This window comes from Lepisma saccharinum, chromosome 30 (assembly GCF_977018435.1).
Source record: "Lepisma saccharinum chromosome 30, izLepSacc3.1, whole genome shotgun sequence".
Taxonomy (NCBI): Eukaryota; Metazoa; Arthropoda; class Insecta; order Zygentoma; family Lepismatidae; genus Lepisma; species Lepisma saccharinum.
The window spans coordinates 22,290,098-22,314,950 of record NC_139258.1 but is presented as its reverse complement, the minus strand read 5'-3'; the positions used below and the strand labels follow the sequence as shown (position 1 = coordinate 22,314,950).

General features: G+C 36.6%; 1 protein-coding gene across 9 annotated transcripts in view; it reads left to right on the top strand.

Moving 5' to 3' along the window:
• Positions 1–24,853, top strand: part of Nhe3 (Na[+]/H[+] hydrogen exchanger 3) — a 219,157-nt gene that overhangs the window by 87,969 nt on the left and 106,335 nt on the right. For 7 of the 9 annotated variants that reach the window (XR_014441004.1, XM_083115381.1, XM_083115379.1 and 4 more), the window contains exons 8-12: positions 7,410–7,612; positions 9,257–9,368; positions 10,008–10,161; positions 11,949–12,000; positions 24,578–24,607. Coding sequence is in view for 8 of the 9 variants with exons in the window: in XM_083115381.1 (XP_082971507.1) it covers positions 7,410–7,612; positions 9,257–9,368; positions 10,008–10,161; positions 11,949–12,000; positions 24,578–24,607 (551 nt within the window). In the remaining variant the exon portion in view is untranslated. The remainder of the gene's footprint in view (positions 1–7,409; positions 7,613–9,256; positions 9,369–10,007; positions 10,162–11,948; positions 12,001–24,577; positions 24,608–24,853) is intronic. The other 2 variants (XM_083115382.1, XM_083115380.1) reach the window with 1 other exon arrangement.

Genomic DNA, 24,853 nt, shown 5'->3' with positions numbered 1-24,853 from the left:
CTATATGTAATGCGTCCGCCAAGTTTCATTGCAATATCTTCAATAGGTATGAGGGAAAAAATATTTCGCAATCCATTTTGACAATACTATTAGAAACTCACAAACTCAAAAACCAAAAATATATCACCAACAGTTCAAATAACACAACACCACAAAAATGTACATAAAGCAACTGACTAAACGCAGCACACAAGCGAACTCACGTTTGCACTTTGTCAACATAACACAAAAACAGTTTACTTTCCTCTGAACTACTACTTTTTCTTCTTCTTCTTCTTCTTCTTCTTCGTCGGCACTGAAAACCGTGACTAAATAAAAGGTCGTTGTTTCTTCAATAGCAAAACATAGGTTTCACCAACAAAAAACGTATTATTCCGTTCAACACAGGTTACTTCAGTCAGAGATGTTCGCGGGCGTAATATTACACCCAACACAGAATAAGCTATAGTGACGAAGGGCGTAATATTACACCGAACACAGGGAAGGGGTTAAGGAAATATAGAAAATGCCACATGTTGCCCATCCTTACAACTGTAATAACTAGCATATGTACATTTTACCTACGTGAAGTTTCGTGTTTCTGCTTTGCACAATTGGATAGTTTTTCCAATTAATTTCGAATGCTCACTACCTTCATTCATTAAGGCTATGGCATCTTAGTGAATGAAGGCTTGAGCCTTCAAAATTAATCTGAAAGAAACTATCCAATTTACAGTGTGGAGACTCAAAACTTCATGGTGGTATTACTTAAACCACGTTTATCGCATCCATATTTTGCTTTGAGGTATATACTGAATACTAGATTACACACTGTTATGTTTATTTTAGACAAATTTAAAGGGTAGGAAGTGAATTTTCTTAGCATATTTTGTGAAGAAAGAGTGCAAAATTATATTTAAAAAGTGAAGTAAGAAGCTCTTAGGAAGCCTGGAGTTTGAAGTGAGAAGTTAAAAGTGGAGTTTGGCATTTCACACCAAGGTGACAGCCAGACAGTGCCCCTTCAGTCACTGAGCATTCTCAAGAATCAGACTAAGGTCCTATGGTGCACTCTACAGAAAAACAGTCCAGTCTGGGTGACACCCAAGCAACAAGCAAAATGCGCAGCTTATCATGTTACTTTGGTACAAAAAGTAGCATCAATATCTGTAGGTTCATTTTCATGTAGAGCGACCAACTCTCCAGTATTTCCTGGGATCTCCCGTATTAGAGCTAATTTTTTGGGATTCTCCTGGCTCCCATATTGACATTCTATTTCTTCCATATATTTCATCAATGAAAATTGTGAAATTTCGATTCAATATAATAGAATTGATTGATTGAGTTGGTGTTTAAGTCCACTTTATGCACAGTAAGGCTAATCGGGACTGGACCTACAGCTTAAAGTGGGATCCAAACCACTATGCGCCTCCACCTGGAATCAAACACGGGACCCCTTTCAATATAATAGGAGTTCAGCGAACCATACAAAGGAATTAGTTGTGAGTATAGTTGTAAAGGGTTTATCAAATTTGCACAAAATTAAAGGAAATGCTTGTAGATTTTTATTCTGCATTGTGACTTCTATGCTATATCAAATGTAAATTAATTCTTTTGTTTAATTTTATCCATCCCATGAACATCTGCCAGTGTGACCTCTAAAAATGCACACAATTTTGTCGCAACTAAATCTCCAGCAAATTCAATAAGTTGGAAATCTTCATTAAATTCATGGTCTAAAGTTGGTCACCGTATTTACAAGTGACAAGTCGTTCTTGTTATTTCAGTGAAACCTCAGTAAAACACAAAATTGACTGTTTATATACAGACACAGGCAAGGGATTTTCCCCCAAAACATTGATCGTTTCAAAGTTATCACTTTTCTGTGATAATCAGTCGCTTTTAATATTCGGTGTAAGTTACAATAACACAAATGAAATCACATTGTGAATATGTAGTTTTAGATTGATATTCATTTTCCAGGGGAGGGGCCCATGGAATCGGGAGTGCACCAAAAAGTTTCTTCTTCCATCAGAAATTTCCAAACACCAACACTCAGTGCGCTCGTGTGAAGGGTTCTTTAGGGAGACATATTGCAGCTAGGACAAATTCTTGGAGTACTTGATTGGTACATTGGATTTGTACAGGGAGGTTATTTCAGTCGTTTACCGCGAGCGTGTCTGCCGCTTAGCGGCGCCTACATGCAACAGGTCCCGGCAAATTGCGTTACAGGAAGTCCGTAACAGAAACAGCTTGTTTTGTAATGTTTCCACTTTTCACAATTACAGTTACAATTACAATTAAAATAAGCACGCACCTTGTCGCAAGGATGCTGGAAAAGGTGTCCTCCCAAATACAAATATTTCTGGCATCTTATTTCTGACATCTAATCTTAGATTAGACATCGCTACTTTATCTTCAGTTGACAGAAAGGGAAGATAGCATCCCGGCGCATAAAGCAAACCGAAAGCGTAAAATGATATTTAAAAGTAATAATAATGATGATCACTAACCTCCTGTGTTATAAGAGATGTTGAAAATGACCTCCTTTAACAGCAATACAACACATTTCTTAGGTTCAAGAGATCCTGTCTATCGTAATTGCCTGACCACTTTTCTGCAAGAATTCGTTTTCACGTAATTATCGTACATAAAAACTCTCTGTTCAAGACTATATTTGTTTAACGACATAAGTAATGAATGAATAACAATTAACACACAATAAAGCACTGGCCATGAGTAGCACATTACAATAACACAGTATAAGCAACACGCGTACTGTTGAACGCAAACAGAATTGAACATGAACGAACACTGACGTCTGGTAGCCGACAGTGTTGCTAACCATTTTTCAGCAATGTCCCTACAGACGTAGTCAAAATCTCCCTACAACTGACCAAATGTCCCTACGCCAAGTAAAGTAACTAAAAAAACACCACCTCATTAGCATGCAAAACAGAAGATAAAATATACACATTTACTTACCAAATCTTTCTGCTCGGTGCTTCCACAATTAATGAAGGAGCGAATTTACAATACAGGACCCCTCCCTGATTTTTGTAATATTTTGCATACTCACTAATTGAGGCCTCCTAATCACGAATTTGAAGTTAAAATTTGCGGGTCACCTGTAGAAATTGCAAAATAAGTTAAATTGAGTGGTCTGCGATCGGCACGATTGCTCATTATTTACTGAAAGATTTTGTGTTTCCAATACTTAAGAAACTAATATACATTCCTGATATTACTACGACCCCAAATTTAAACTATGTTGGCCTATCCTATCCTAACCTAACCTTACTGTGAATGGTTCGTGGGGCTATCCGTCAGTGGTTTGTTGGGTTACCCGTGCATGGTTTTCCGACCCCAAATTTTAATTGTTTGCCTTGCCTAACCTAACTTACCCTAACCTTACCGAGACTGGTCAGTGTAGCTATCCGTGAATGGTTTTGCGCTAATTGTGATTACGAACCGATAAAAGAAAAGAAAAAATTCGTAGCAATTTAACGGCAAACGTTCATCATCGAAGATGCCATTTTGGTATCCTGCAATTTTACGATCGATGCACTGTTGCCAAATTTACCTGTAATCAAATCAATCCACATTACACATGTTCTTCTACATCGTGATTTTCACTGTCACTGTCGGGCAATATACCGAAATCCATAAGTTTATTAATTATCCCACGGCCATCCTCCTGCACACTCCACCTAAAAATCTGTACAACATTAACAACTTTTTTTACTGTGCTCTTCCGCCATTCTTACACGATCCATGCTCTCCAAGTATGAAATCAACAGTGTGGCAACACTGTAGACTGCGTAACTAAATGCGAATGTCAATTGTTCATATCAACAAATGGCTACCATACTTGTATCCGGAGAATCATTGCGAGAATTGAAAAGTTTATTTTACAACTTCTACACATTAATGAACAATTTTTTCACCTCACCCCAACATGTTAACTTGAGATAAATCATCACGACTAATTATTTCGTGAGTATAAGACGTAGCATAGAAATTACAGAACAGTCCGGTATTGTAAATTCTTGCCTTAATGAATAATAGGGGTGTGCGGGACAGAATTTTTTGGGTCAGGACGGGATAGGGACGGAATTTTTTTTAAATCCCGACATTCGGGATGAAAAATTTGCAATTTCTACACATTTTCGGGACGGGAAATGTTCGAAATTTCCCGAAGCTCTGGAAATCTCAAATTCTAAACGTCATTTTTGCTTTAAGTGATTGTTTTTGCATTTCTAGGATAAAAACTTACAATTTCCGATAAGATCCAGAAACTTACAATGCAGAAAACGTCGAGAATTTTTAAAGTGACCATTCGGTATTTCCCGACTGCTCGGGATCCCGAAAAGTCGGGAAGTCATTTCCCGAAGTCGGGATCGGGATGGGAAATATTTTTCCCGATCCCGGTCCCAACTTTTCGGGATCCCGCACACCCCTAATGAATAACGTTGAGTCATTGACTGTTGATTATGTTATTTGAAGTCATACATGCTGCTGCTGTGAAGAGATAGATGTTGGTTGGTGATGCTGTATTTCCTGCAGCCTTGAACAATTCTGGTCCCATTTTATTTCTCTTTTTTGTTTTTGTATCACTTAACATTGAAAATATTCTTTCCGTTTGCGCGTTAGAATGTGGCAATGTTAACACTATTTTTCGCGAGAGTGGAAATGTTTTCAAAAAAGAACTTGCCTTGAAAGTTCTTGGTAATCGATAACATGTTCCAAAATTCTGATAGAGATTTGTTAGTTAGTTCTTTTTTTCTCCTCCTCGCTAAAGTATCCAGATAAACTAATCCATTCATTCCAAACCGAGCACGAAGAAAGTGCAACTGACTGGCGAGTAAGCTTTGCACCTTTGCACAATAAAATGTTATTTTCCAAGATTGAAAAAAGTCCCTACGTTTTCCCTCATTTGGCAAATCTGTCCCTACGCGGGCGAAATATAGTGAAAAGTCCCTATGCGTAGGGACATGTCCCTACGGTTGGCATCACTGGTGACAGGTGTCGCATTCGCGCCCTCTCGCGGCTGAGAACTCCCCCGATAAGCCGACGGCGCTCTTGCGACAACTGAGGATAAAGTAGCGATGTCTAATCTAATTAGATGTCGGAAATAAGGTGCCAGAAATATTTGTATTTGGGAGGACACCTTTTCCAGCATCCTTGCGACAAGGAACGTGCTTATTTCAATTGTAATTGTAACTGTAATTGTGAAAAGTGGAAACATTACAAAACAAGCTGTTTCTGTTACGGACTTCCTGTAACGCAATTTGCCGGGACCTGTTGCATGAAGGTGCCGCTAAGCGGCCGAGACGATCGCGGTAAACGACTGAAATAACCTCCCTGTAGTAAAATCACAAATCTGTTGTAGTTTTGATCCTTCCCCATCACTGCCAGAGAGAAATTGTTCCCCGGAAGATGAGAGCAGAGTGCTCTCTCTAAACAGTGTTATAATAAGTACAGTAAAAGCTCGTTAATCCAGACTAATGGGGGGAGGGGGATAAGTTGACAGTTTTAACGAAAGTCCGAATTAACTGAAATATCCTAAAAGAACATTAGAAAGTGCATTAAAACTCAGTTTGTAGCAACAAAACACGTTTATAATGGTGTATTTAAAGGGCATAAGCCTAAATACACTATACAGTACAGTACAAAGTCTGCGGGAAACAGAATTTCAACAGTGGTTGACTTCCTTTTCTTTGGGAAGTTTTCTTGTTGACTTCTAGCCACATTTAAAACCTTGCATTTTTTTCTTTTTTGCCTGTCCGGGTTAAGCGAAGTCTGGCTTATCGGGTCCAGATGAATGAGGTTTTACTGTATAAGTATTAACATAACCAGACAATGGATAGTGCCGAATTAACATTGCATACCAATAAAGAACCATTGTCACTAACATTCAGAGAATTATGAATTATGAGGAAATATTGTGCTGCGCAAATACTCCTTGGTGCAAACATTATCCATGTTAACACATTGTGGATGTGCAGGGAGCATAGACAACCATACAACTACAATAGAATGGGCAGTGGGCATAGCACACCCTTAACTATACACTCGCACTGTGAGTGAAAGATTGTTATAATCTCACCACATCTCTTGTACCTGTGTGTTGTAACCACCTCTTTCAAATTCAAACTGCTTGGATGTCATATTTTCTTCATTGCTGAATTTTACTTGTACTCATGTTGAATTAGGTGGTGATATTGCTTATACTCTTGAGAATACTATCGAACAATTTGTATGCACATTGTGGAATTTTTTTACAAAGATTCTGCTTTGGATTTCCCAGTTAGTAAAGATTTTGAACGTGAAGAGGAAGTTTTAAGTTACTTTTCATTATTTTTAGAGGCATGCATATTTCATTTTTGATGGGAACACAAGATGTGAAAAAAAAACAAAAAAACATGCTATAGTTTTTAATTTCATGTTTTTGCAGGGTGTGAGGTGACTTTTCCTGCCATGTTTTGTCAGAAAATGATGCAAAATTAACTCTTAAACACAAAATTCAGAGTTTAGTTACCAACATGGCACTATCTGAAATCTAAATTATCGTGAGACTTATGCAAATCACAAGAAATTGATTAATTTTGCTGTAAATATTTGAGAAGCATAATTTACACAAGAATAAACTTTATACTCTGACAAGTACATAAATGTACTATTAGAATGGAAAAGTTTATTTTGTGTAATAAGTATAGTTTTAAAATCAAATATAGGGTTATATTCGCCATTTTAACACTGAGAGGCGTTACCCCACACCCCCTATACGCCTTCATGGCATGGTGCTATGCACAGGGGAGCACTTTACCTTTACCTTTATTTTAACACTGAAATTCCGTTTTATACACTGCTTTATCCCAAAAGGTGCCCAGTTTTTGTACTGATATCTTGCTGTCTTATTCATCATAAATATGTGGCTCAAATTATTTATATATTACATATTGAAAATATGTTTTTATTAACTTTTATTTAAATGTATATTTTTTTTATTTTAAAAAAATGTTACAGAAAAACATTCATTAATGTGAGAAAATGTATATAAAATGTAACATATTATATGTGTGCAGAAAGATGTGTAGAATTCAGAATGATTTGGTAAATAATAACAAACTTGGCAACATATTTTCTTAGATTTTCTGAAAAAAAAAGTCAAAAGACCCATTCTGTGGAAAACAAGGTACAGTATTTCAGGCCAGTCTGCAAAGTTTTAATAAATGGTTTTGTCATATTTTTCTGATTTTGACACCACAAATTGGTTGGAGTTAATTGTGATTTGAAAGTATTATCAAGATCTAAATATGGTAACATTTTAAATAGGAATTGTAGCTGAATTATATATGCTATTTAACCACACAAACATTGATAGTGTTGTTGTTGTTGCAGACTGTACACTGTTGTGTTTGTCTTTCCAGGCATTGTTGCTGTCTTATTTTGTGGAATGTGCCAAGCCCACTACACATACAACAATCTTTCCAGCGATTCCCGGACTAGGACAAAGCAGTTGTTTGAACTTTTAAATTTTTTAGCTGAAAATTTCATATTCTCTTATATCGGTGTGTCCATGTTCACCTTTCCAAAACATCACTTTGATGTTGGTTTTATACTTGCTGCATTTGTATCCTTTCACAAATACAACGTACTTGTGTACAGTAGCCTGAGAGTGGTGTTTATGAATAATGCATAAACCAAGTTAATTTTTTTTCCTATGTCTTTATTTGATTTTAGGTTGTTTATATTTCAAAAAAGTAATGTACAGGTTGTGTTAACAAGTTTGTGTCCCAAGGCTGAAGGAGACAAACCAGGCAGAACTTCCTTAGTTTCCATATACAGGGTTCTCACTGGTTACAAATCCTGGAATAGCCAGGAAAACCATTCTTTCAGAGAAAAAGTCATGGAATTTTGAAAATGCAGAAGGATTTTTTTTTGTAAATGTAAGGATTTGTGAACACAAATAAATTCCACTCTTTCTTCAACCAGTATTTTGATAAGAGATATTCTATATAAGAATGTTTTTATTCATTTTTCGTGTTTATTTATTTTGAACAACCATCTTTCAGTTTGTTTCTGTTGAATAGTAAATACTGTTTAACACTTACAACTTGGTTATTAGCATATAAAAATACTGCAAAATAGTCTGGGAGAATAATGACTGTATTTCTTCGAATCTAAGGTTTTTGGATGTTGAAAATTTAGGTGCACCTTACATTCGATAATAATCATAATAATAATAATAATAATAATAATATCGTCTTTATTGAGAGGGAGTGTTTCGGCCTCGCGGGCCGTTCTTACAACAAACCCTTAAAAAAAACATATTACAATTGACACTTTACACTTCTTGAAAATTATTGTTGCAGTAGAAAGAATAAAAATAATAAAATAAAACATTCATGCTTATAATGTAAACAATTAATGTACTGAAGGTACAGAGTTTAATCTAAAACCACAATTAGAATACAATTATTACAGCTAAAACTAAAACCAATACCTCATTCCCATTCATTACAGATAAGTCAAATCCAGACACTATTGTTTGGACAGTACATGCTTCTTTAGATTTATTTTGTGTGTTGCATCTTGGGTTCGAAGAAATATGGTATTACTGAACAAACATATCAAGTTTTATTATGTCAATTTCAAATAAATAAATGCAATACTTTCAGAGATGTGATGTTCTGGTTTTCACTAGTTCCTTCCTGGACACCCTATATTACACTTTTTACTATTGTGTTCGAAACAATTTTCAGGATTCCTACTAACCAAGAATTCCTTGTGAAAAAGGCTTGGGGAATTTCGAAAATTCGTCAAATAACCTGAAACAATCGGGTAAAAATTGAGTGTTTTAGTAGTTGCCAGAATTTGGGAAAGAAAAATTACCGGTAATCATTTTTTTGTGAACTAGTTTCTGTTGGGAAATAGTCTGTATAAAAGTGTTTATAATTTATTTTTGTTGATTTATTTTGAACAATGTTGCATAAACTTGGCTCTTGAATAAAAAGACAGTTTAACATTAATTATTTATTAGTAAGTTAACTCACCACAGAATAATCTGGAAATGTATTTTTAAATTGGCTGGAAAATTTGGATAAGTCAGGAATTTGTTTTGTCAAAATGAGTGGGGACCCTGTTGCAATATATCAAAATGGTAAAATGCTATTAACCTACATTTTATTTACTATGAACACTTTCCAGGCTGTGTAAGTGGGTTCTGTTTGTAGTATTATATTTTATGGAGTTCTTTCCTTAATTAATGACTCAGCTCTGTGTTGCGCTAGGAAGAGTAGCGAATATTTATCCCCTCTCGTTGCTGCTCAACCTTGGGAGGAAGCCTAAGATCTCATTCAATTTCCAGCATATGCTGTTTTTCTCAGGTAATACTTTTCATAAATTCCTCACTTTAAATGTGTGTAAATCTGTCAAATAATATTTCAAGTATCAACTTTTGAGATTGTCTTGAGAAACACCAGATTCGATAGCAAATAAATTCATTAGGAGCATTCCACAAAAATTGGTCCTATTCCACGTTAATAACAAAATGAATTAATACAGAAATTATTATTGCTTTTAATTGCATTTAGTTTTACATGTTTGTGAATGCGTATAATTTACACATTTCACGAATAAAAGTTACTAGCATCTGCAGCCTATATGCTTCACAGACAAATGAAGTCAAAATTTACTACATTTTTATGCAATTTTTTTAATTCTTTTCTTGCATTCAGCCTATTCCATCATACTAAAGTTTTTCTCATTTGTTAGCAGATACCACAAGGTACTTCATAATTCTATGAAATCAGTTCATTATCAATATTTTAATCCAATCTCATGTCTAGAATCTTAACATTTGTGTGTACAATGTCACACACGTAACGCTGGAATGCCCCATTACTGAACTTTTTACGTTAGAAATTAGGGATGGATTTTGTAATAAATTTAATAAGGACTGTATGATATTACTGATTCCTTAATTTTGATGTAGGTATAATATTTATATGCTTTTGTTTTGTCAGGTCTTCGTGGTGCCATGGCATTTGCATTAGCCATTCGAAATACAGTGTCTGATGCAAGACAGACAATGCTGACAACAACGTCATTGATAGTCATCATCACTGTGATAGTTTGTGGTGGTTCCAGCACACAGCTGTTAACATGGTTTAAAATTCCGTGAGTATAGTAAATTTTTGTTCTTCTTCCAAATTCATCGCTCATTTTGTGAAAATTTAGGTTTTCAGTGCATTTGACCATAACTCTGAGTTTTAATGTAGGAAAAAATATTTGATTTCTCAAAATTTAATTTGTGCAAGTAATGTACATGAATTATACCTTTGGTATGCCCGTATATTATATAATAAAGTTAAAAACAAAGGAAAGAAAAATAAGAGAAAATGCATAAGATACAAAATATAAAGGTTCAAAATTAAAAGATTAATTATGACCAAAGAGTAGATTTGATTGTTCCAATATACTAATCATATGACGTAAATGAATGAACGCCAATTAAAAATTAAAAGATGTTGAAGTACTAACTAACCTTTATGTATCTAACTGATGGCGGAATGTTTAAAATTTATATTTTTTGATGTATGAATATTTGTTAACGAAAAGATTTGTCAAGACTAAAATAATTTATCAAAGCAGTGGAGATTTTAGCTTTGGGAACGATCAGAAGTCACACGGAGCCATGTCCATCATCATCTCCAGTTATCACAGTGTTGAGAAACTCTGCATCCCTGTTGACAGTCTCCAGCATTTCTTGGGCACAAGTTTTGCTGCTACCTTGTACATGCCTAAATCCTCCCGTAAAATTGAATGCACTGAATCTTTGCTGATACCAATGTCATTAGCAATTACGCTGAGTATCAAACGACGATCTTCCATTATCAAGGACGTTTTTTGCATTCCGGCTTGTTGAGGGCTTCCCAGAACGCTGATCACTCTCCTCCTGATGTGTTGCCATTTTTGAAGTGGTTATACCAGTCCTTTATTTGGGAAACTCCCATGGCATCATCGCCAAATCCCTGTTGAATCTTGTGATTTCTTTCAGTTTTCGTCTCCCTAAGCTTCTGGCAAAATTTGATGCAGTATCTCTGCTCCATGTGTTCCGTCATCCTAGCGAACAAGGAAATGTGACGTTAAACAGAAACACTACCTCACTCGCCAGCTGCCTCGCATCGACTGACAGGTTCGACATTCCCAGAAACATGCGTGCATGTTCATGAAGGTTCCCTTCACCTCTGTGAAGAGTGTAGCCAACCTACCATAGGTATTTTCATCGGGAAAAGAAAAGGTTGGATACTTTTTAGACAGGCCACGTAGATTTTACTACTAGTTGTAATTTATTTTTATCCACGCCTCGAATTTGTCTGTCTCCAGAGTTATCTCAGCAGTCTACAGGTGACAATACTGGGTAATTCTCGCATGTTGGTAAATACGGTACTCTTGAGAATCTCTGACTATGTCTCCCAACGTACAAGCTCAGTATTATTGGATGTCAAAGTTCCAGAGACTGAAGTTCTATCTCCCAGTCTTTATTGCAACGAAGTCCATAAATACCTGGATTCCTGATCTCGTGCTGCTTCTACCCAGATGTACTCAGATTGACTTCCAATAATAAACCATTATCAAAGTCTACCCAATGGTCAGACTTTTCCTTTAAGCCCAGCTGAGATGGTTTCAGAGAAGACCCTTAGTGTCTCTGTGTTCCCGACTGCTGGAGCAGAGGGAAAATAACTGTGGAGGAACGTAACACCTTAATAGTACAAATCCTAGACTATTTACAAAAATATATCAGAAAAATTATGCCAGCTTGCCAATAGAATGACAGTTTGCCAATATTGATAGTACAAATAATCATATCCAGCCCCTATTGTTCTAGTGATTCAAAAATTATAATTATCATAGTTATTACTTATTAGATAGTATACTCAAATATTTTGTGCTTTTCCTTTCAGTGTTGGTGTTGAAGAGGAAGTGGAAATGTTGCAGTACAGTGGTGTCAGAAGTGTAAGTTCAATGAGAAATAAATACGTATATGGGGTTGTATTGTTTACATTAACTGGATAGATTGTTGTGCAATGTGTGTCTGTGTACTTCCTGCTTTAGGGTTGTTATTCAGGCTGACGGAGGAAGTTGCTTGGCTTTGGTTACTTGCTGTTCGCTGTGGAACATCAGGTTTGGTTTTGGGAACTAAAGTAATTTATAAGTTCACTTTTGTGGACATAAGGTAATTTTTTGACTCGAGAAACTGTCTTACGAGTTATGCTGGAAACGAACATTATTCATTATATATATAAACAGCACATCGATACACTTCTTACACAAGTAAATAATAAATATGTATTATTTACTAAGGGGTAGGAAAAACTTTAAATAATTCAGGTGCTAGCACCTTTTTCTCAGGAGCCAGTGTTTTTTGTTTTTTTTCTTTTTTGCAAATATGGTGTAAGAAAGCCATGAATCAAACTAAGATAAAGCTACACATCATGAAATATGATCTTAAAACATTAATTTATTAATTAATACAAGATTCGATTAAAATCTCACCACAGATTTTAAAATTCGGCTAACAACATTGCAGAAATTTTTATAGCATGTTTATTTTGATTTAATTATACACGTGATATAGAAAAGCATAAAGGCATTAAAAGATGCATACTATACCCGTTATTTAAAAAAAGTGGGAAATTTCCATAAGCGAACTCTAAATATTAAAATAATATATTTTTTTTAACACTAAATTTGAAAAGTTCATGTGCCATCGTGACTATTTTATAACCCTGATTATACTTACGTATTTTAATTATTATACATTTGTGTTAAAAACTGAACAGTGTTTAAACGAGATTGATAATTTCATGACGGGTAACATCTCGCGGACTTCTCATTTGCATTGACAGTCCCTATGGAATTGGACAAGAAGCACTTGCATTACTTAGTTTTTGAATCAGTTCTAAGATGGTTAATTTTTGTTGTTGATACAAATGAGAAGATTGATTATTTATCAGCTAATGTTTCACAATACGCTGTTTACAAATATATATAATTAATAATAATAAATAGATCTTGTTCTGCAATGCAAATTTGCATTATTTTAAGATGTGTTACGTGGATTTATCTGAACATGCATACCAGTTGCAGTAAACTGGTTTGTTTATTACAATATAGGACACTTGAGAAAGTAGTATTTAGAGTAAATACCTTTGTGGTCCGTGGAAGTATATTGTGTGGAGGTTGAGGTTAAATATGGTAATTCCAAAAACCTGTCTTGAAGTAAAGGCAAGCTGTAGTGATCTAGTCAATAAGGGGTAATTGAAGGTCATGAATTGATTCCTGGTGGAGACACTTCAGATGTTTCAATCCCATTTTAAACTGTATGGCCAGTCCCAACTGGCATGTTTGGAAAGCTACCTTTTAAAAATAACTTCAGTTACAGTTACTCATTTTAAAAAGTAACTCTGTTACAGTTACTGCTACTTGAAAAGTAATTGTAAGTTATTTTTATAGTTACTTTCTTTTCAAAATAATCTTGCAAACTAACTACACTCAGTGAATGATCGTTAATTGTAATAAAATAAATATAGGAGGACTTACATAATATACAACGATTAGCCATTACATTATGACCACCTACATAATGAGCTATCACAGTATGTCTGCAGTCACATGCACAGCAGTGTTCGATGAATGGTGTGATATGAAACTATGTCCTGGTCGCCACTGTTGTACCTGTGGGCGATTTCTCACTCTGTCGCCTTGCGGTCGCTCCGAACAGTGCGCGACAGCCTCTGCTTGCTTCTGGCATCAATGAGCCGCTGTCGACATAAGGTTGGACAACGTTTCGTTGTTTGCCCATCTTTGCACCACTTTCGATACGTCCTCATAGCAGCGGCATGAGAGCAGCCAACATGCCGTGCCGTTTTAGAGATGCTGGTACAAAGGTGCCGTGCCGTTTCAGAGATGCTGGTACCAAGGTGCCGTGCCATCACAATTTGACCTCTAACATACTGGGTAAGATCGGCTGCTTTTCCCATTCTGACGCCGGAGACACTACTAACAGCTAGCCTGTAGACCTACCATGGTGCCACGTGTTACTCTCCGTGCTCCAGGTGCGCTAAGTGTTCCCAGGTCGGGGTGGTATTAATGTAATGGCTCATCGCTGTAAGTCTTCATATATTTATAACAAATAAAATAAAATGTTGGGGCAAAGTGTCTGCTTTGCTCGAATGATTTTAATTCAACAACTCATTCATATGCCTACCACTGTATTTTGCATGTGGTGGCATCAATTCCACTTGCACCTGTTTCTTTATCTTCAATTCCAAGGACAACAAGATCTGCTACCTTGACACTTTGAGTAATTGGGAAAGATGAATTGCAATAAATTTAGTATGCAGTGAAACCTTCGGCAATTCCACAAAAATCCTTTTACCTTAACATCCAAAGAAGACATGCAGTTGGAAACAGAGTTGTCAAGTTTAGTTCTTCCCCCACATTGCAGGTTAACAATTTAAGTGTCATATAGTAACTACAAAGTAAGTTGATCACATTGGTTGTTAAAATGTTTTAAAACTCATATTTTTTTGAAGTTTCATCAGAATGTCGAACAAGGAGAGAGAAAAGTACTGTACTGAGTACTTTGACTTTTATTAACCCTTGACAGGGTGTCTACCAGTAAAGAATGTCAAGAAAATGTCGAGAAATCAATAGGTAGGTCAAGAAAGTCAAGAAAATGTCAAGAAATTATGCTGGTGGTCAAGAATTTTTGCAATTTTTTTTTACAGTATAGTGAATTTACATTGTTATGTGCCTCTACTGGGATTTGATAAAATTAAATATTTAGAAATCTAAAATTGTATTGAGTTGTGGTTAAGATTTTTTCGCTTTGCTTCTTAAGAATTACATTCTTATATGTGTGAAGTTTTGTAAAAATATTAAAGCAATATGGCCATTCCTCATCCAGGATGAAGTCTGAAACATTAATTTTTACATGTATTAATAATTAAAGCAAGTCTTAATCTCTTGTTAAATAGAGATTCAGTTTTCATCTTAACCAGGCTTGTGGAAGGGGTTTTTCATTAAAAAAAATATATATATATTTTCTTAATGTCCAGCTATGCCTATGTAGGGGGTGATTAAATACATGTTAAGAAAAATTGAAAGAATGAAGGAAAAGTCGTGAAGAAGTCAAGAATTTTGGATTTGTTATTTTGGTAGACACCCTGCTTGATAACTTGAATCAGCATGACAAATCTTAGGAATCACATGGGGTATTTTTTTTACCCCTAAATTATTTTTACTTCAATACACATTAGGACTCGCATGGGGTAATTTTTTTACCCCTTAATTATTTTAATTTTGATACACATTAGGACTCGCATGGGGTAATTTTTACCCCTAAATTATTTTTAATACACATTAGGACACACATGGGGTAATTTTTTTACCCCTAAATTATTTTCATTTTAATACACACTAGTCATTATGAATAAGTTTTATTGAAACATTATTCACTAAACACTTGTTTACACTCTTTGGAAACATTTTCATCCCACCGAGAAACCATCTGGACAGTGTTCCATTACATGACGCTGTCCATATTTTTGCTCAACTGAAAAACAGTCTGAACACTCACATCTACATGACCCACGATATAACTCATGCAGGGTAATTTTTACCATTAAATTATTTTGATTGTAGGAAATGCTATTTGTCAATATGAATAAGCTTTATTGAAAAATATGCATTAACTACTTACTTAGACATGCATTTTCTGACGTGATATCTACATGTTTTTCCTCTGACAAAGATGTCTCTCTGCCAACAATTTCATTGTGTGAAGCTTCAAGTGAGCCTCAATTTCTTCATCTATCAATCTTCTTACTACTGGACACAGTTTGGATGGCCATGTCCTACACCAATTTTACAAACAATGAATTCTGAAACCTGTTATGATTTAGGTGTTCATTATGTTGAAAGATTGTATGCATGCTAGAGTACTGCATAGCACCACTTTCGCTCGCTCAAACTCGTTCGCGTCTCCCACCCGCGAGTGTGCTACGCTCGATCTTACCATACTTGTAGTGGAATGATTGACAACGTCCCGTACTTCAGAGCCTAATAAGGAGCACTGTCAACCATGACCCATACAAGGAAGGATACCACTCTATGCAATTACAAAGCTAAATAATAATTCCATATATTATTATGTAAGACTCAAACACAATATATATGAAAGTATGCAATATCTACAGACCGATACGTAAAATGAATACACATGCTGACAGATCTGCCTAAACAATTACAAATATCGTATCACATAGCAACAAGTACATGTGTACATCATTGTTCACTTACCGAAAAGAATAATCATATTCATATAATAAAATGCAGTTATAACATTCAATTGAATGTCATTTTAATGTGACAATTATCGTAGAAACATAAAATGTTAATCTATGCAGTTTCAGCCCATAATCATCTATTTCATTTTCACATATCTCAGTAAGATATACAGGACCTCTCCAATGGCGCAGTGGTAGTGTCGTTGCCTTGTAATCGACTGGTTCCTGGTTCGATATCCAGTGGAGGCTCAGTGTTTCGGATCCCACTTTAAACTGTAGGTCCAGTCCCGATTAGCCTTACTGTGCTTAAAGTGGACTTAAAATACCAACTCAATCGAACCCAACTCTGTAAGATATACAAAACTGCATTTTAACATTGAGATGATGACTATGTTTGTTATTTTTCAATTTCACTTCGTCTTTTACTTCACGATCCATATTTGAGGGCCCACTACCAGAGACAAATTATGGAAATACGTCTACTAATAGGGTTAAAGAGTTCGAGTGTGTTTCGCTCGTTCGAGTGTTTTGCTTGTTCGAGCATTTTTCGCTCTAGTGTAAGACCTATCAACTCTGTATGCCATTTAGTGCTGTCCATGTGAACTATTTGCAGCTCAAGCGAAAAATGCCCATTGCAGTACTCGTAATTGCATTACGTGCAATTCGTTATTAGCAATTGCCATCTCCTGAGTAGACAGTTATTCTACAGAGCATTCCCTGACATGCGCTACGAGACTCTGCGGCAAACGGCCCGGAATCAGCGCTTGTCTTTCCCGGTTACCGGGTCCGCGACAGTCGCTTATATTAAACCTCGTAAAAAAGTTTAGAGTAACAGGGTCAGTTCTGAATAAAAGTGGAAAGAAAATGGGGAAATAGAGTATACAAAGACAATCCGCACACCATCCGTGAGTTAAAGAGAGTATTGTACGAAAAATCGGGAGAATTACAGTAGACAAACTTGCACGTGTAAATGCCAATTTCCTTCGGAGATGCCAGGAAAGTGTTGCAGCAGAGGGACATCATTTTCAACACCTTCTGTAGTCAAGGCTAGTACACAATATGAAAACTGTAATCTTAATAGCCGACTCTAGCGACTGTCGCTGACCCGTTCACCGGGAAAGACAAGCGCTGATGCCGGGCTGCTTGCCGCCGAGTCTCGTAGCGAATGTCAGGGAATGCTCTGTAGTTACCAATAGAATCTGATTGTGAATTCAATGTAATGATGACCAATATAATAGGATAGTGGATATCCAGATTTCAAATTATTTACTGTCAGTTTTGAAAACCAGGAATAATGTCCTGGATCAAGGTTTCGGAAATCTGCAGTTTCCCGATCCGGTCGTGAAAAGCTGAATGCGTCAGACAGAAAGTAGAATTTAACATGGAACCATGCCAAAACCATGAGTGTGCCTAATCTTGTTTCGAGATAATAGCATTTTAATATTCAATATCCTGGTAAAGAAACAGGTTTTACATTTAGGTAAATGTTGTCATCGGCAAAATGTGAACCTACTTATGATGACCGCGTAGTAGATCATTTCAGTTAGCATAAGAATCCATCAACAAAAAGCAGTCTGAAACTGCACTAGGTTAGACTCAAAATTCACACATTTGGGTCTTTGGCATTGGTGCAACTACATGGAATTACTAGACTCTCCCTAAACATGTTACTTAACACAATGAAGAGCTCATATTTACAAAAAAAAAAAAGAAAAATCATTTGTTTCCATTGGTCCCATTAGTGGAGAGAGTGAACATTTTCATTCACCATAAGAAATAAATGGGAGTCCAGTGGTGTATCTAGCTTAAAATGGAATTAAAGATCCATTCCTTGGCTGCCTGAGCACATTTTTATCCACTGATGGTCCCAAGTTCAAGTCCCTGCATGGGTATTACTTTGTCAGTATCCTTTCTTCAATTCTATGTACTCACAGTTCATTCTAATCAGTGTGATTAGTAGGGAGACAAATTTATGGTAAATAAAAACTGAGGAGAGCGGTAAATAAAATGTTAGATCAGCAGTATATACCAGCGGTGGAAAAAAAAAATTGGCACACACTTTTTCATCATGAGAGGAAACAACATACAAAAGAGCTATAAATTGATAAACTACTTCATTTTTATATACTGTACACATACACAAGTACTTAGCTGTCCAACCAAAAAGAAAACATCAACACAAAATCACTTCTTTTCTAAATTGCGTATTCGGGGGAAGTAAGGAATGCAGCTTGACAGGGAGTGAAGTTTTCGAACTGAGATTATGTGTATGGGAAATCCCAATTTGCAGCATCTTCCTGATGTGATCGAAGATAAAACGTTCTTCAGCTGCAAGTGGTAGGAAACTTTAGGCAAACGTTTCGTTACAAATTGACAGTTTGCGCGCACAACCTCGATTGCCGGTTTTTGCGTGTTTTCTACTTAATTTGATGATATTTCACGATTATTTCGCGAAAAAGCGTTCATTTCGTGGAAAAGCACACATTTTGCATTACTTCGCGAATAAAACTCATGCATATTTCATCATTGGGGGTGTAGTTATGTGCAGAATGTTCAAAATTGAATCTTTTTTTTCACATTTCGCAATTTCGCGCATCGCGAAAATTCAATGTCCCTAGTGATTAGCCAAAAGGGACAGAAAAGAAAACTCCAAATAAGAAAAATGGTCCCACACCCTGGGTGGCGGCATGCTTTGGGCATGCATGTTCGAGTCTCCTGGAGAAAGCATAACTTTTTCTGAGACTTCGGCCAGTGTGTGGGACCGATGGCCACCCACCGAGGAAGTTGGGGAGCTACGGATGAGTAGCGTAACCCGGTCACGGAAACCTACCACAACTAATGGTGGTTGGATGATCTCCCACCTCGGCAGGTGGGAGCGAGGCCGGCAGCTGGTATGTATAGGCCCTGGCCCTCACAGGCTGTTGCGACTCAGGTTATTGATTGATTGATTTCGTGTTTTAAGTTCACTCTATGCACAGTAAGGCTAATCGGGAATGGGCCTACAGCTTAAAGTGGGATCTGAACCACTATGGGCCTCCACCGGGAATCGACCCTTTGATTACAAGGTGCTACCACTGTGCCATCGGAGAGGTGCTGCCACAAGTTATTGTTAAATAAGGAAACGACATGCAAATAAAGATCCAGTTGTATTTTTGTTGTTTGTGTTTCTTTTCTGCTATTTTTGGTGAATTAGATGAAATAGATTGACACTCTCAAAGAACACCTATGGCTCAGCTCAGTCCTCGAAGCCGGAATCTTTGGTGGCAAGACTGAAAGCTGACTTCTTAACTGAAAATTAAGGATACTTACGTAACATAGAACTTAACTCCCCCCCCCCCCCTCAATTTTGATTGAACTTTAATACTGTGCACCGTACACAAAAGTACTCCAAACCCTTGAGATAAAAACTATCTGGATATGGCTATCTCTAATTTTATTACCTTTGCATCATTGTAATATTGTGTAAACTAATATATGAAGGTTGTTTTTTTTAACAAATCTTTAAAAAGTATTCATGCACTGCATGGTAGAAGCATGGTAGCAACATAGTGCTTGCACTGTATAAATTGCATGTGTAGTTATGCTTGTTAAACACAGCATGCATACCAATTTAAAGCAAACTAGAATATATTTTGTTGTGTCAAGTATTATATTACTGCTGTGTATCTTGTTAAGGCATGTTTGGTATTCCTTACAATATTTCAAATGCTAAATTAAGTTACCGTGTTGGCCTTTTTTAGTCAGTCTGTAATCAGGCTGAGATAACTTAGTTGTTAGTGTCATTTACTTTCATATTATCCCACTTAGTTTGTCACATTTTTACACTGTGAGAAGTCGCATTATTTTAAGTTTTGTTGGTTTATAAATATACTGCATTTACTTGGGTCCCCATGAATTATTATTTTTTATTTTTATTTTTTGAGGGAGACTGCTAAAAATGTGAAAAAATGAAATGGTAGACTGGTAGAAAATAATGGCGTAGTTATAGAGGTCCGAACTACGACTGAGCTCATACCAGTTCGAACCTTTACAAATACCCCTCACTGATTTTCACCGATACTACCTAGGTAGTACCTGAAAACTATAAATAAATAAAAAGTTGTTTGAAATATATCTTAATGTTAGTGTGCAAGTATTCCTTCACTCTTAATTACTCATATATGCATCAATTTACCAATATTTTTACTTTTAAACATTTGAGAATTACATGAGAATATTAAAATTGCATGTTATACTAGGTTATTCAAATACGACCGGGACTGATTTTTTTTTACCAAATCCTTTATTGTCAAATACTTATTTGCACACGTCACCCCCTCCAGAGTCTCCCCTCCAGAGTCCATACATTTTTTCCAACATTTTGGAAGCATCTTAATGCCCTTTTCATAATTCGGTTGGCTGCGTATCCACTCCCGAACACTGCCGATGACGGCATCGTTATCTGCAAACCACTTGCCTTCCAAGTCTGATTTAAGCCTGCCAAACAGGTAGAAATCACTTGGGGCCAAATCGGGACTGTATGGCGGGTGTGGCAGAAGGTCCCATTTCAATTTGTTGAGAGTTGCCATAATTGTTTTGGCTGTATGAGGCCGTGCAGTGTCTTGAAGGAAGGCTACCTGCTTTCCACCTCTTCCGCTTGGATCTAATATTTTCCTTCACTTCTGTTGTCAGGAGTTCTGAGTAATAAGCTGTAAGAAAGTCTACATGGATAACCCCCTGCCAGTCCGAAAAAAAAAAAGTTGCCATCACTTTTCCTACCGAACAAGTCAACCGTTCTTTCTTGGGTCTGGGTGATGGATGTTCGTGGCCGACATCATGCGGTTCATTCTCCACGTGCTCTCTTCCCTCTTTGAAGTACTTACACCACTCAAACACACGGGTTTGTGAGAGATACTCTTCACCATACTGTTTGAGTCCCTGCAAAATTTCAGATGGCTGAACGTTTCCTCAAATGAGAAATTTGATCACAATACGTTGTTCCACGCTCCCCGGCACCTTCTGTTCGCTCATCACTCTAGCAACACTCAGACACGACAGCAGGTTCTAACCTGCGTGGGAGGGTGGGTGGGGGTTGTGGCTCTATTCTCCCATGGACGCACCACTGCTGCGCATGGCAGGTTGTTTGAAAAAAAATAAGTCCCGGTCATATTTGAATGACCTAGTATTATCAGAAAATTCAGTTTTTCACACAAAACTGGTGCAATATAGAGAGAAACTTTGAATATTGCATAATTTCCAGGATAATTAGACTCCGTGAAAGTGTTGCATGCCATTTTTTGCAGACTTCGTGAAAGAACAAAATACTTGAAAAATATCAGCAAGTATCGGTAAATAAATTCCAACTGATACTTTCCGATACTGATACCAGTGGTATGGGCTGATACCGATACATCGGAATCAGTATCAGCTCAGTTCCACCTAACCATATGTGAACACCATCTATTCTGTATGCTTTGTGCTCAATTACTGGCCTGATAAGCATCCATGAATAAAATATTTAGGATTAGAGTCCTTGTCATGGTGTGGATTGTTGAATGTAAATAAAGCATGGAAAAATAGGTTAATAGGACTGAAGGGATGAAGGATAGAAATGCTTTTTAAAATCACATGTAGCAGTCAGAACTTTTTGAAGACAACAGTTCTTGGAACTGGAAGCAAAGAACATTATTGCATTTACAAGAAGTTTGATTGATTTAGTTTATTTTGCTTCACGTCTTGTGCCTCTTGGCTAATTTGCGAAGATGGGGATGAGTGATGAAATGATGAAATTGATGAATGGACATTCACAAACAACCAAGCCCAAGCGGGATTCGAACCCGGGACCCTTGCAAGAAGTTTGAAATGAAATATTATTGTATAAATTAATTGTTGAGAAACATAATGAAAAAGCTTCTACCACAAAAGTGCAAGGCTGGCCATGATGAAATTAATAACTATGATAATAAACTTCTCAATTTTTCTCCTTCAAAATCCAGGTGTCTGGGATTCGGGGTAATGGTGGATTGAGTAAATACAGTAATTTATATTTATTGTGTTTATTTACTTCTGTACATATTCTCAATAACAAAACCAACACCCCCCTCTCTCTCTTTCTCTCTCTCTGTCTCCCTCCCCTCCCCCTCTCCCCCTCTCTCTCCCTCCCCCTCTCTCCCCCTCCCCTTTGCTTCCATATAACAGTAATGCCCTGATTAACTTTTAGACTTCAAGATCTATTCAGATGAAAAAATATGGCAACATAGCAATATTACCTAATGAAGTATTACAATATTTTTTTCCTATAGACCTACCATGTCTGAGCTTGAAGTAGAATTAAGTCTTCTAAATTTTTCTGTTGCGATATAAACATCTACATCATTGGCTTGTAGAGGTTTATAAAGGGCGTTTTTTTTAGAGGTGGAGAACTTTAAACTGGCAACACTGTTTTCTGCGACAGCATAGAAGGCAGTTCCCACTTGTTTCGAGGTTAGTTTGGTTTGGCAAGTCATCATGAATAGACTCACGCTGGAGCAACAGTTGCAAATTGTGCAACTTTATTTTGAAAATCATGGTTCCGTTCGACAAACTCATCGAGCATTACGTGCAATTTACGGTGCTCATAATCGTCCATCAGAGCGATTAATTCGAGGAACTATGGATCGTTTTCGCAATACATTTACTCTACACGATAATATGCATCCCGTAAGACGTCGTACAGTGCGGACAGAGCAAGCAATAGGAGTAGTGCAGTGTAGTGTTGCCTCGATTCGTCATCGTGCTCAACAATTAAACTTGTGTCCATCCACGTTATGGAATATTTTGCGTCAAGATCTTGGTTTACGTGCGTACAAGATTCAACTGGTACAGGAATAGAAGCCACATGATCATCGTTCACGCCGTACATTTGGTGAATGGGCTGAAGGACAAATTGCTATTGATCCACAATTTCATTTGAAACTTTTGTTCAGTGATGAAGCACACTTTTGGTTAAATGGTTATGTCAATAAACAAAATTGCTGCATTTAGAGTGATGGTAATCCACAAGCCATTGTCAAAACACCATTACATCCAGAAAAGGTGACCGTGTGGTGCGCTCTATGGGCCCGTGGAATAATTGGTCCGTATGTCTTCAAAAATGATTTTGGTCAGAAAGTGACAATCAACGGTGCGCGGTACAGGGACACGATTACTAACTTTTTCGTGCCTCAATTGCAAGACATGAATGTGGCAGACATGTGGTTTCAGCAGGATGGGGCAACCTGTCTTACAGCGCATGCCACAATTCGTTTACTGCAAGAAACGTTCGACGACCGATTAATTTCACGCAATGGCCCTGTTAACTGGCCACTGCGTTCGTGCGATTTGACGCCGTTGGATTATTTTCTCTAGGGATATGTCAAGTCGCACGTCCACGCCGATAAACCAGAAACAATTGAGCACTTGGAAGCCAATATTCGACTCATTATTGCCGACATACAGCCTGATGTACTGCCAAGAGTGTGTGAAAATTGGACCTCCAGATTACGTCATGTACGCGCCAGTCGCGGTGGCCACATGCCTGAAATCATATTCAAACATTAATGCCATAACATGATCTGTAAAGTACAACCAATTACATGGATATTGAAATAATTTTTCTGTGTTTTATTTTAACTTAAAGTTCTCCGCCTCTAAAAAAAAACACCCTTTATATGTGAAAATGAAGTATTAAACAAAATATATTATATCAATATAGCACACATGTATTTCCCCCAAACTTTTAAACATCTTCACATTTTCCCCTTCCTACATATATGGAAACATTTCTTTAATGTTTTCATTTTATAACTTATCTCATTACTTTGTATTATCAAAAAACATCATTGTCCTAAAATAATTTTCTTATTTTTGTAAAATGATAGAGTGGAGTATATCACAGTGACAGATTTATTTAACATTTCACATGTAGTGGGAACTATGGTAAATGACTCTAAAATTATAATCCTGATTGCAAATTGATAAAACACGTTTTTGTATGATTATTATATTGTTCATGTCTGCATATTTTTTAATGTAAAATTGCTGGATCGTAGTGCAATCCTCATAGATTAAAAAAAAAATTCTACTAATTTAATATTGCTTATTAATTTTTATTTATTTTTTGGACATCTGCACATTGTTTGTGGGCAATATTTTATAAATAAAACAGAAATAGACATTTATTATATAGCTTCTGTATTTCTATAAGTTTGTATTTTCATGGTTGTATTCCTCACATATTGCAGGTGTACAATTCCATGGATGCCTCACCTGCGGTATGTATTTAATTAAGCTAATTAATTGCTGTTCATCATGTTTAACGTGTTAGATGTGCAGAGCTTTTAATTATGTTTGGCTTTATTTAGTTTCTTTTAAATTTAGTTCTCATATCAGCAGTAGTTAGTGTGGTATTTGGAAACAATTGAATGTTTGTTCTGTAGTATTAGTATCTATGTTGCCATTAATCAGATCCTCAGTGGTTCAGATAGCAGGGTGTCTGACTGCCTTGCGGGAGACATGGG